At 45.0% G+C, this 12667-nt stretch overlaps 4 protein-coding genes across 8 annotated transcripts; 3 read left to right on the plus strand and 1 right to left on the minus strand.

Moving 5' to 3' along the window:
- Nucleotides 1-712: 712 nt before the first annotated feature.
- LOC108065019 (RNA-binding protein 42) lies at nucleotides 713-2456 on the plus strand. 2 transcript variants are annotated; one of them, XM_017152864.3, is made up of 2 exons: nucleotides 713-847; nucleotides 1360-2456. In XM_017152864.3, the coding sequence occupies exon 2, from the start codon at nucleotides 1427-1429 to the stop codon at nucleotides 2342-2344; it is 918 nt and encodes a 305-aa protein (XP_017008353.2). In that variant the 5' UTR covers nucleotides 713-847; nucleotides 1360-1426; the 3' UTR covers nucleotides 2345-2456. The 2 variants fall into 2 exon arrangements, with proteins under 2 accessions (XP_017008353.2, XP_070072301.1); XM_070216200.1 differs by having other exon boundaries at nucleotides 724-847; nucleotides 1402-2456.
- On the minus strand, nucleotides 2439-5130 carry LOC108065018 (phospholipid phosphatase 5). 2 transcript variants are annotated; one of them, XM_017152863.3, is made up of 4 exons: nucleotides 5013-5130; nucleotides 3562-3866; nucleotides 3069-3493; nucleotides 2439-3003 (listed from the first exon to the last, which is right to left on the minus strand). In XM_017152863.3, the coding sequence occupies exons 2-4, from the start codon at nucleotides 3810-3812 to the stop codon at nucleotides 2612-2614; spliced, it is 1068 nt and encodes a 355-aa protein (XP_017008352.2). In that variant the 5' UTR covers nucleotides 3813-3866; nucleotides 5013-5130; the 3' UTR covers nucleotides 2439-2611. The 2 variants fall into 2 exon arrangements, with proteins under 2 accessions (XP_017008352.2, XP_017008351.2); XM_017152862.3 differs by lacking the exon at nucleotides 5013-5130 and adding an exon at nucleotides 4611-4850.
- Nucleotides 5131-5198: 68 nt separating this feature from the next.
- LOC108065020 (uncharacterized) lies at nucleotides 5199-5840 on the plus strand. The gene is made up of 2 exons (XM_017152866.3): nucleotides 5199-5576; nucleotides 5635-5840. The coding sequence occupies exons 1-2, from the start codon at nucleotides 5257-5259 to the stop codon at nucleotides 5780-5782; spliced, it is 468 nt and encodes a 155-aa protein (XP_017008355.1). The 5' UTR covers nucleotides 5199-5256; the 3' UTR covers nucleotides 5783-5840.
- A 970-nt stretch (nucleotides 5841-6810) lies between these two features.
- Nucleotides 6811-12353, plus strand: Pi4KIIalpha (phosphatidylinositol 4-kinase II alpha). 3 transcript variants are annotated; one of them, XM_017152854.3, is made up of 8 exons: nucleotides 6811-7195; nucleotides 7258-7903; nucleotides 10205-10323; nucleotides 10577-10707; nucleotides 10760-10955; nucleotides 11015-11805; nucleotides 12015-12083; nucleotides 12145-12353. In XM_017152854.3, the coding sequence occupies exons 1-8, from the start codon at nucleotides 7031-7033 to the stop codon at nucleotides 12146-12148; spliced, it is 2121 nt and encodes a 706-aa protein (XP_017008343.2). In that variant the 5' UTR covers nucleotides 6811-7030; the 3' UTR covers nucleotides 12149-12353. The 3 variants fall into 3 exon arrangements, with proteins under 3 accessions (XP_017008343.2, XP_017008344.2, XP_070072366.1); XM_017152855.3 differs by lacking the exons at nucleotides 6811-7195; nucleotides 7258-7903 and adding an exon at nucleotides 8915-9488; XM_070216265.1 differs by lacking the exons at nucleotides 6811-7195; nucleotides 7258-7903 and adding an exon at nucleotides 9602-9719.
- Nucleotides 12354-12667: the final 314 nt, after the last annotated feature.

Genomic DNA, 12667 nt, shown 5'->3' on the forward strand with positions numbered 1-12667 from the left:
ACGATCTTAAATTATATTTTTATAATTTTTAGTTTATATATTTTAATAAATGAAAGAAAACAATATTTATTTTGGCTTTCTTTTGCTTTTATTTATAATATTAAAGTCAATTATTTCCAGCGCTTTTTTTTTCTTAAATTCTGAATGCTATGCTATGCATTTTCACTTGCCGAAAAATAAATTTTAGCGGCGCTCATCTTTCACATATGTATTTATTCTTGTCCCGATGAAAAGTGAGACCACTTAAAATTATCAAAAAAATGTGAAAAAAAAATCGATGATATATGATAATTATTGAAAAAAAATATCACGATAAAAATATTTATTTTTTCGTAAAAAATATCGATATATTGATATTTTGATATATTTTTGACATCCCTAATTTGCAGCAAAATTGCTGAATTTTTGTCAACTGTTTCAGCAGTCACATACAAATTCAGTTGTCGTTGAAAACCTTATTTTACAAATTTATAAATCTGTAACACTTCAGTATCACCAGCTCGAATTATTTATTTTAAAATCGAATTAAATGCATACCTTATTAATCAAATTTAACAGTAAAGCCTAGTACTCACTTCAATCAAAAAGGCAACGAAACGAAAATTTCTATACAAAAATTACAGACGGAAAATTTCGTGATCAAAACTTTGTATGGAGATTTTCATTTCGTAGGCTTTTCGATTCAAGTGAGTACTAGGCCTAACTAACAATCGGAAAAAGAAATTAATTTGACAACAAAATTCAAGAAACCCTCCTAATGGTAGTTTCCTCAATTGCTGAATAAGATGCTGAATAAGTACGCCAAACTTGGATGGCGTACTAACTGGAAAATTATTTAACTGCAAGGGTTTGTAAACTTCGGCCTGACGAAGGTACCTTCCTTTCTTGTTGACAGTTGAATTTATACCAGTGGTCTGTGTGAGCACTGGAAATTATTCTGCCCATTCTCTGCCTCTTACGTATACTATAGAACAGCGGTCGGTACACACACACTGATGAGCTGCCCCGTGAGTAAATTTCACACAAATATAAAACAAAACGTAATTGTATGAGTGTGTCGACCGCTGATTTATATCAGCGTTGTGTTTCTTAATTTTTTACATCAAAAATAACGCTCATTTTACCCTTTTCCACAAATGATAAAATAATCAGCAAATATGATAAGCCAATAAAACTAAATTTTTTGTTTTATCAAATTTTTACTAATTGGTAAAAAAAATACATTTAATTTTAATTACATTTTCCAACTGTGGTTCCTGTGAACCTTTGTGTTATCTTGATCTTGTCTGAACAGACTGCAGTAAAAGCAACCAAAAATCGATTATACAAATTATCGATTAATTGATTTACTAACCGCAGCATTATTCGTGAAAATTTGTTTTGATTTGAGAATTTTTGAATAAGCTTAGATCCGAGCCCCTCACAAATGGGTTCAAAACGGCGCAACATCGAGGACGAGCTCTCCCGCTTTGAGGCGGAGATCTCCAAGCCGCCCGCCCGCAACCTCTTTGTGCCCAACCAAGTGCGTCCGATCATTGCCGCCAACACGTACCACAACGTGCAGAACAAGTTGCAGCACCACCCGGGGAATGGGGGATCTCGACTGACCGTGCCGCCGCCCCCTATCCCGCCGCCACCTACCTTCATGTCCACCTTCGTGCCCACGGGCAGTGGTGGCGGCTCTTCCTCCAGCTCCAAACCGATCGCCGCCACGCCCGTGGTCCTGAGCAGTGCGCCCAAGCTGTACCAGTGTCGACAGTCAGTACACGTGCCCACAGTGGCCGCAGCACCATCTATTGACATCAACGCCGTCTCCTTCGACGTGACGCAGAAGCTGAAGAAGCTCAAGGCGGAGAAGTCCGGCCCCAATCCTATTGCCGAAGAGGCCATCAAGGCAGCTCGCGCCTCCTCGGCCCTGCAATCCTTCCAGACAACGGAGCGCAAGAAGAAGGACCGCAAAACCGTGCGGATCGCAGGTGGCAGCGTATGGGAAGATTCCTCGCTGGCCGACTGGCCCGACGATGACTTCCGCATCTTCTGCGGCGACCTGGGCAACGATGTCAACGACGAGGTGCTGACCCGCACCTTCAACAAGTTCCCTTCGTTCCAACGGGCTCGTGTGGTGCGCGACAAGCGGACGGGAAAGAGCAAAGGATTCGGTTTCGTCAGCTTCCGCGAGCCCGCCGACTTCATACGGGCCATGAAGGAGATGGACGGACGCTATGTGGGCAGTCGCCCCATAAAACTGCGCAAGAGCACTTGGCGACAGCGCAGCCTGGACGTGGTCAAGAAAAAGGAGCGCGAGAAACAGGTGCTGCTGCAGGCGTTCAACTCCATGAACTGAATCTGCGGATGCATCCGCTGACCTTTAGGCTAGTTTCGGTCGCTTTGAAGTAGCAAATTTGTTTTGGAAGTTGCTGCCAAAGATGAGCAATAAATTTATGTTTAGCAATTGACGCGCTATGTTTTATTGGAGGAACTACTAACTAACCCTACCCATTAAGAGGTAACCCAGCAGCACGATTGTAAATTGGAAATACAGCAATGGCTTGTTAAGTTAAGAGGAGCTTAGACGGGACAGCAATAATTGACTATAAATTATGTAAAGCTTTTAGTACCATTTGGATTGTTCCTTGCCCGCGAGAAGAGGTCTCCGCAACGCGTCGCCCTCGTCGTCATTCTCCTTCCCTGTTAGCCGCTTGTATTGGTTTCCCTCCGTCTTGCTCCACCGGATCAGCGGCTTGCCAGCATCCGCGCTAAATATGGAGGGATAGTATTGTCTGTAGCTTATATAGCCCGCAAACAGGCCAATCAGCCCGCCAATGGTAACATCTTGCCAGTGGTGGTGGTAGTCGCATGTGCGACTGACTGCCACCAAGAGGGCAATCAGCAGGGGAATGACTGCGATGCACAGCCGCCAGGTGTGGCCACGCCCCCGGATGTCGAACGCGTGCAGCTTGGCGCCCACGTAGTAGGCGATGAAGCCGAAACTAGCAAAGGCGACTGAAACAAGGAGTTAATGCTATTTTCTGGGCATTCTAAGACAAAGGTATTTTGCCTTCACTTACACGATGAGTGTCCGCTGGGAAAGCTCTTGCGGCCCTCGTTTATGTCCCCAGGAAGCCCTGTGCAGTTAAAGTCCAAGATGGAAGATTGTAACTCCAGACTGCTCGACGTCGTGTTAAGGACCATTACGCCGTCGGGGAAGCAGCGGTAGAAGAAGTCTGGTCTGGGCCGTCCTACTGTTATTTTCAGCACGCTCGTCGGTATGCCGTTCATGCACAGAGCCAGTGTCCAGGCCCAGCTGGCGGCTCTGAAGTCGCGTCTGTCCTTGGTGAACCAGTAGAAGGCCACGGTGACCAGGAAGGGAGCCACAATCACCCAGAACAGCAGCTCTCCGCCCCTGACGTAGTCCGGTCTCCGGGGATTCTTGTACAGCCAGAGCTCCTCCTCGTGGATTTCCCTCTTGAAAGCTGTCATGGTCTCCAGCTTGCTGCGGGGATGACTCATGCATTAGAGATTGAATTCGTCAGCAGATGGAATTTGTCGAAAGCAACTCACAAGAAGGTCATGACGAGGAGGACGCGGAGTACCACATCCGCTGCATCGCTGAACCTTATACTGGAGTTGGGGGAGCTGGGAATCCGTTCCTCTCCCCTTTCGGGTTGGGCGGAGTTGCTGTCCGCATTCAGGGGAAGCTCGTTGCGCCACATTCCTTCGGCGGTGGTCCTTGATCCTGTGCGTCCAACGTCCTCGGCGGAACTCTCGCTGAGGGTTCGCCTGGATTCTTGACCTTCCTTGCCCGACGGCATTTCGCCAGCCCTTTGGGAATATTCGGTTGTCAGCTTATGTTCGGTACTTGTCGCCTGAATGATTGAAGAGATAAGCAAACGACGAGTCATTAATGGTTGCACTTATATGTGGGGTAAACATAAGAGGTCTTTAACTACGCCAGCTGTTGGCTGAATTAAATAATAGGCCGTATCTCCGGTGCTTCCGGGAATCAGATGTCCCCGACTTACTCACTTCGAAGTTCGAATGCTTATCAGTCGGTGATTTGTATTTTTTGTTCTATAAAAAAGAGAGTATTCCATAGCGTGGATTGGCCAAATCGCCTCAGTTTGACAAGGGAATGGGCAAGGTGTGAATACCTCCGATTTTCACGATTAGATATATGTACACACGGAAAAAAAAGGGGCTACTTTTTTCGTTTTGTCAAATATTGATATATTCAATTATAAATAAAAATATTGCAAATATATTTGATTTTGGTTATTTAGTGATTTTTTTGATTTGGCAAATATTGTTATATTCAATTATAAATAAAAATATTGAAAATATGTTTGATTTAGGTTGTTTAGTGACTATCATAGAATTTGAATTTGTTCTAGCTTAATTAAAGTCCGGTATTGATGTTTATTTCTAACACAGCGAATAGCTTGTTACACCACTGATTTTTCTTTCTGTGCACACTCGGCCACGCTTTGCGTCAATGTTTGTCATCAAACGCGGTTACGTATGGCATTGGTCATAGTGTATAGGATGCCATATGCACACACGATGGTTTTAATAAGCTAGGCGTCATAAACAATATTGGCTTTCTGGCGCACCTGCTCCTTGCCAACACTTCCGATATTGCCGTTGCGGTCGATTGGATTTTCGCGGCGGCGGCTACGTAAGTCCGCCGTTAAGCTGCCGGGCATTATCACCCGATCTCCTCGGATTTGGATATATTTGAGTTGACTTTGGAACTGTTTGCTCTGTGGCATCCACTTGTTGCTGTTCCTCTCGACGTGTTTTCCACTGGGCTGCTTTCCGACTGCCGCTAAATGCTAATTGCAGGGCTTTTTATAAACTTTCTCTAATCTCGCGACAGCATCGTAAAACAAACAGCGAAGTAACCCCCCGCCCGCCCGCTCCCCTAACACTAGAAAACAACAACAGCTGTTTGCCCTTTTGGTTAGTCGGATTCCTCAAGAGTGTGCAGTTTGCAGGCTGTTTGGCGGGTTTACCTGTTAATTAAACATGTTCGTGGCGGCCACAATTACAACTCATTGCGATTCAAACGTCCACGCGACAAAAACACTCATCTTTTGACCGTTTCGTTTCGGTTGGAAATTTGCAGGGCAGCGATAACGATTGGTTTCGGCGGGGCTGCCAACTCGCCGCAAAGCAGTGTCGAGAACAGGGTTGTTGGTGGAATCATATGATTGGACTGAAAATTCTCAGTCGCGAGGTAAATAAATAACACCTACAATGACCGCCGGAATAACCGAAAAGGAGGCCGCTGGCCAACTGCTGGACGACTTGTACCTCGACATGTTCCACCTGGTCGAGGAGCACACCCAGTGCCGGGTTAATCTGGAGCGCAGCAACGCCAGTGGGGCGATTCTCTTGGCCCGTACTCGATTCCAACACGGAGGCAGTAACTCCGTGTCCACGGCGCAGATTCCCACGGAGAACAGTGCCGAGTTCAATGCCCTCTGCCGGGTCGTGGACTCTGGAGATGGTATCTCCATCGAGAGGCAGTCCGTGGACAAGTCCAAGGGCTTCGTGGAGCCCCTCCACTGGTTCTCGTAAGCACTGATAACAGCTTCATAAATGGGTCACTGTGTTAAATACCCCTTCTTTCAGGGTTCTGCCGCCGATGAGTTTGCGCAATGCGGTTTCCAAGTTTAAGGATTGCATCGAGCTGGTGGCGGAGAGCACAAATCTGCAGCGGCAGCTTGGAGAAGCCCTGGATTGGATCGCCAAACTGCGCCAGAGCGAACTGCTAAACTAAATATTAATCACCTTCATACAATCCATACAATGTTAAGAATAAAGTAGACTTCAAACCACAGTGTTGAGGTCCATAAGACCCATAAGTTTGCTGCCCACCTAAGTTGAATTATGGCAGTAAGAAGCGTACAGGATGCCATTCCGGACCAGCATTCATTAATATCCACATTCGCGTCTCATAAAAATGTAGTTGCTTGATTAACGCCTAGAACAAATGTAACTAAAAAAGGGGACAGTCGAATTTCTCATAACTTTTCCACAAAAGTATTTGTATAACTGTATATTTTATATTTTATTCGCCGGAAGATATGAACCAACTATAAGGAGTCTTTTCCGACCCTATTATCTTTTTATTCAGGATCACAAGAAAGTTGAGATTCCTTTCCACTCATTGTGGCGCCCAAAGATTTGATGCTGGAATGAAAATAAAACTAAAATGAATTTGCCACGACTAAAATTATTAATAAGCACATAAAAACTTTAAAAAGGCTTTTATTTAATTTTAAATTTGAATTATGATTTTTGTTAATTTCGGTTTGGTTTATTAATCTAACATAAAAGTGGGATTGGCTTTTGTTTGAATAATTCCACTTGATTATGGTGAAGAATCTTATTAGGCGGCGCAATTTTCGAATTTGTTCAGGAAACTTTGTAGCTAATTTTACATTTTTGGCATCCTGGGGTTAAGGTTTTCTGCGCTCTCATGGCCGGACCTGCCACTCGGTGAGAACAGAACCCGCAAGTGGGCAGCCCCGCGAATTCTACTCGTCAGCTGTTTGGTTTGCCAACCATTTTTCGCTTCGCTTCGTGTTCTTGGCAAAACTAAATCGAACGCGTAATTCGCTTGTAACTTATTATTGTGCCTGGTGAGTGTTGTTTTTATGTGTTTTCGAGGTCCTCGGTGTCGGCAGATGCGTTCCTCGAAAAGAACATATTGAACTCTGGCAGGAGCAGAGCCCTCAAGTCCAAAAATCGATAATTGCCAAATGAAATACAAGCATAAAAGTGAAGCAATTAACAAGTAATGTAATCAAATTCCAGCCCGAATAATAGAAGCATATTGTGCGGGAACATGCGAGCGGTGGAAGCGCGGAGGAGCAGATAACAGATAGCAAAAGCGACGCCCAAAAAGTGACAGATAGAAGCGCAAGAAGAAGCTGCAGCAGGGCGCGGGTCTTTGTTGTTCTGTCTACCACGGATCCACCCTCTCCTACCCCAACCCTCCACGTGCCTGCCACCCCCTTCGACCATGAGCAGCGCACGGGATCAGGCGGACCCACCGCTGCTTCAGCTGGAGGACGAGGTGGATCTCATCGGAGACTTTGTTAAGGACCAAACGCCGCCTGGCAGCCAGCTGGCCCCGCTCCTCAATGGCTTCGAGTCGACCACCAACCAGTTGACCACCAAAGTAGAGGTGGGTGCCCTCAGCTCTCCACCACAATCCTCTGTAATTCGATGTGTTCTCTTTTTCCTCAGATCAATACCATTGGCATGGGCAAACGCAAGACTCGGAGACGAGGCAGAAGGGAACGGGAACCCATGCTACTGTCGGTGGACGACGACGACGAGGACGAGGAGGAGGTGCCAGAGGAGAGGAACCACACAAACGGCCTGCCTCCAGGCGAGGAGAGTGCCGGGGGCGATGCCGCAGCTCAGAAACCGCAACTGGATAAGTTGGTCATGCTCCACGACGACCAAACAGACGACGACGAAGATGAAGATGGCGAGGAAGAAGTGCTGCTCAGGAGGAGCTCGAACTTGCGCAACCAGAGATTCAAAGGTCGCGCTGACGAGAGCATCGAAAGCAACGGCCAACAGCCACAGATCATTAGTCACATCGCATCCGCGAAGGTAGCCACATCTGCATCGACATCGGCATCTCCGCTGAAAGCCACTTCGCACATCGCCCTCGCCCGTCACCCGCATGACGAGGCCGACGACATCTGCCTGGTGCCAGAAATCGACTTCGAGGGCATGTCCACGGACGCGGGCAGCGACAACCGGGAGTCACAGCCGCTCCTCGGAGGAGGCAGTGCCAGCCACGGAAGCCGCATCAGCGATCTGCTTGGCGGACTTGGACGCGGGCACGATCATGTGGAATTCGTGTCGAACACATTTGGCGGTGAGTGCGCAGCAGACTAACGAAGTCATACAAGTGGCCATATGTGCGGCTTCAAACTCTGGGTTCCCCATCCCTTCTGGTACACAGTGTGTAGCCTGTATACTAAAACTAGATTGCTCCTTTGTTTGCTTTGAGGCTTTACTCATGTGCTTATCACTTTTACGGCCCCCAATGAAAATAGTAGAGCAAGTTGGAAGCAGAAGCTTATGCTTAATCATTATGTCTGCACTCTGAATGTTTGCCTAGATCAGAAAATCAAAAGTTTAGATAAATGATCATAATTGACTCAATTTTCTTGTTATATTAGGAACCATACCTATTTATAAAGTTTGAATCAACACACAATTTATATCCGTTACCCACAGAGTATGGAGGGTATATTGTGTCCTTTAAAAAGATGGGGAAAAGTGGAAGAAAGTATACATCATCAGCTTTCTAAACGTAATTATCTCAAAAAATTACATACAAAGGCTAAAGATTACGGATTTGGCAATTAGTAACGTCTAAGCAAACACGTTGAAGTAACAGTTAATTTGTAAAATCATTCCGATCAGATGAATATACCCCAAAGGCATTTTAAGACAATTTTATATAAATTAAACTAAGAAAAAAACTTCCACGCCAAGATCTTAAATCTATATATGTACATTTTTCAATTAATTAATTTATAAGTCTTAATGTTCAGGGAATGACAGGACGGACAGGACAGGATGTTTAAAGTTTTGCTGACGCAATTTGCATTACTAAATCTGTTACTCGACTCGCGTGTTAGACTCATTCTCGGTGACCTGTGTACTAAAATGATTCGCACTACTGCATTTCATCATGTGATGAGTAAGAGCATCTCATTTATTTGCAAGCATTTCAAAATGTGGTTTCTAAAGAGCAGCTTTGAACTCTTGTGGGAATTTGGAATTAGATAAATGCAAAAAGTTTAGATTAGTCGTGTGAGTACCCATTTTAAAAGCTAAACAAATTCCCCGTTGTGCGCTACTCTTATCGTCATTGCCCCAAAACTCAAAATATTGTGTATAGCTGTGCGGTTTCTATTAGTCCCAGTATCTTTCGACCGAAAACAAAAAATTTTGTGTTGTAAATGTTGGTGCACTTGGATGTGATCGTGGTCCCTTGTTGCCCTGGTTTGAATTTGGTGCTGGAGCGTTTTCATAATTCCAAGGCAGGTGTGGTCAAAGATGGAACTTGTTCTGTTGGCAACTGTCGCCAATTGGACATAGCCCCATGGCGAAAACCAACATCAAGATAGTTCTCAGCGAAGAGCAATTCCCAGGACCAAGTGCAGAATCAACTCCTTCCAAACCGAATGACGATGAGCAGCCCACGACGAGCAAGGATGCGTTAGAAAGCAGGTCCTCGGTGGCTTCCGCCTCGGCGCCTTATGCCTGCATCTGCTGCGAGGGCAAGTGCCAGTTGGACAAGGACTACCTGGAGACCCAGTCGGAGTTGGAGGGCGATCCTCCTGTCCTGGTCAACTCACCATCGATGGCGCGCGATTCAAAAGACACAGTCACCGTCAAAATTGTGGCTCCGCCCTGCAACTGTGCCAACTGTCCGCTGAGGAACTTCTGTAAGTGTGGTTGGCCCTTATCGAAACGCTTTGGCTATGCTAATTGTGACCTGCTTCTCCTTTATCAACTGCCAACCGACTCGACGATTCTTGACTGCCGCCGAGGCACTCACTTTAATTGTGGCTCCATGTCGCGCTTGTCGAGCAGCAGTCGCGAAAACTTTATACAGCAAGTGTTCACCATTTGCCAGGACTCGCAAGGCGATTTTAACGAAAACTTTGACTTCATAGGTAGCGTGGATATGTTTCGGGTTATCTTTGTGCTTTGAAAGTGAATAAGAAAGTAGGATGAGTTGATATACGGTTTTAGGGGGCATAGATGAGAATACATTGTGTATTCATATGTGCATTACTTAAAGTATTTGATATTAGGGATACACCTGTTATAGAACTAATGGCTTTTTTAACATTCTTTTCTTTAAGTAAGGTATGCCTGTCTTTTGCCCCTTTTCGTGTAGGCTCGTTATAGTTATTTTTATCTGACAGCTGGCCAAGCACTGCCGACTCATTAAAGGCACTGCCACTGGTGTATTAATAAATTATTAAGTCTACTGTTCCAAAGGAAATTATCCAATTTGGTTGAGAAACTCACAGTCTGTCCTAGTGCGCTGTTTGAGGCATGCGAATCTTTGTCCTTCGCACTAACTTTATAAGTAATTTTAACCCTTTCCGCCAATCATTTTTATTTCAATGAATATTATATTCTTTTCTTACAGATGATCCACTTTTCTCGGAGATTGTGGCGAAGGCAGAGGGAGCCATCGAACATGGTGTGCTGCCCGAGCGCATTTACCAGGGTAGCAGTGGTTCCTATTTCGTCAAGGATGCCTCCCATGTAAGTAGATTACGATGGCCTACTTCTTCTAGCCTTCTTGCGCACGGTAGAAGTTTTGATTTGAAGTTGTAGACCTAAATTTCATATTATTTTCACCAATTTGCGCAAAGATAAATAAATCAGGAATTCGGGGAAGTTCTACAATTATGTTGTTTTTGCAGAACTTTTGGTTTATCCCTGAAACAGTCTAACTACAATGTTTTATATCATTTACGTATTATGCTGGATTTAAGTAATTTTTTTCTTTCTTAAGCAATGCCTGGCTGTGTTCAAGCCTAAGGATGAGGAACCCTATGGCAGACTGAATCCAAAGTGGACCAAATGGATGCACAAGCTGTGCTGTCCTTGTTGTTTTGGCCGCGCTTGTTTAATTCCCAATCAGGGGTAAGTTAAAGTGTACCTATTTATTATTTCCATACTAATGTCTTCATTTCAGGTACCTGTCCGAGTCCGGCGCCAGCTTGGTTGATCGAAAGCTTAATCTCAATTTGGTTCCAAAGACGCGAGTGGTCAGGCTGGTGGCCGAGAGCTTTAATTATGCCCGTATCGATCGCCAGAAGGCCAAACTGAAGAAGCGCATCAAGGAGCACTATCCATCGGCCCATTTTAACCGAATGAGCCTTCCTCTAAAGGTGAACAAGCTTGGAATATAAATCCAGTGTTTATTAATAAAACTACGATTCTTCTGCAGACTGGCTCCTTTCAGCTTTTCGTGGAGGGCTACAAGGATGCTGACTACTGGCTGCGGCGCTTTGACAGCGAGCCTTTGCCGCCGTCTGTGGCCAAGTCCTTTCAGCTGCAGTTCGAGCGCCTTGTCGTCCTAGATTACATCATTCGCAACACTGACCGGGGGAACGACAACTGGCTGATAAAGTACGTTGCCCCCAAGATCAAGGGCCAGGTGAGCGGCACCGGTGGCAGGACTATGCAAGGTGTCGTGCGTCCCAAATTGCCCAATGCCTTAGGGGTTTCGGAATTCGTTAATCTAAATGAGCCGCAGGGAAGTCGGCATCCAAAGACCGATGGTGGGGCAGCCACGAATGGACTGCATGACAGCAGCAGTCTGCCCAGCAGCGAGGATGAACCCTCCTCGAGATCCCCTTCCTCTGAACCCGAATGGAATGTGGTGAATTCGGCCTTTATTCGAATTGCTGCCATCGACAACGGCCTCGCTTTTCCCTTCAAGCACCCGGACTCTTGGCGAGCCTATCCCTACCATTGGGCCTGGTTGCCACAGGCGAAAATTCCATTTAGCGAAGAAATCAAGGAACACGTGCTGCCGCAGCTGTCAGACATGAACTTTGTCGAGGAGATCTGCACGGACCTTTTGTACCTGTTCCAGCAGGATCGCGGCTTTGACAAGCGTCTGTTTGAGCGCCAGATGTCTGTGATGCGAGGTCAGATCCTCAATCTTACCCAAGCCCTAAGGGATGGCAAGTCGCCCGTACAACTGGTTCAGATGCCAGCCGTGATTGTAGAGAGGTAAGTGATCCGTGAATTTAAACTTGGTGTTTTTCTTTCGTTCACATGTGATCTACTACTATTATTATGCCAGAAATGCCTAAATCCTTATTAACTTCTTCTGATCTACCATTAAATGTACACTTTTTTTTTGTTTTGAAAACTAAAAGCATTAGCATGTAAAAGAGAGAACAAAGAGCAGTTATTCAAACGTTAACTTTCTTTTACAGATCAAGCGGCAGTCGATTCTTTTCATTTACGCAGCGCTTCCAAAACAAGAGCCCCTTCTTCTCTTGGTGGTAAATTAAATAGTTAACGATACCATAGCTACTTTACTTATCAACTCCTTTCTACTTTCAGCTAAGCCATGGAGGATTCCCTGCTAACCCCACCAAAAACCAAATCGTGCAGTCCGGTCCTGCCGCCTCATCGTCATCATGTATATGCGCTTCGTTGTTGTCTAGTGTATTTCCAAATCGTAATCAGTTGCTGTCGGCGAGGAGCCAGAAATGTATTCTGTTGTATATCTTAGTTTTCTTTTGGCCAAAAGACCCAAATGTCATATGCAATTATTTAATTATTTTATTTACGTGTTTATGGATTAGCTTACACTTACCATGGTTATGTATATGTAGAAAATATCTTTTGTTTGTCAAGTGTTTGTATAGTCAATTGTTTACGCATAAAATAAGATGAAATCGAAAAAAGATTATGAAGAGTTCTGTGAGGTCATTTCCAAATCAAACGCTCGAGCGGATTATTTTCTTTATTATTTAATTATTATTCTACATAACGCATATCAGTGAAATAATCAAAACTCATATACATTCGTTAGCATTCGGAATTACTCAAATCAAACATGCCTATTGTTATTCGCATTAAC

Source organism: Drosophila takahashii, chromosome 3R (genome assembly GCF_030179915.1).
Source record: "Drosophila takahashii strain IR98-3 E-12201 chromosome 3R, DtakHiC1v2, whole genome shotgun sequence".
Lineage (NCBI taxonomy): Eukaryota > Metazoa > Arthropoda > Insecta > Diptera > Drosophilidae > Drosophila > Drosophila takahashii.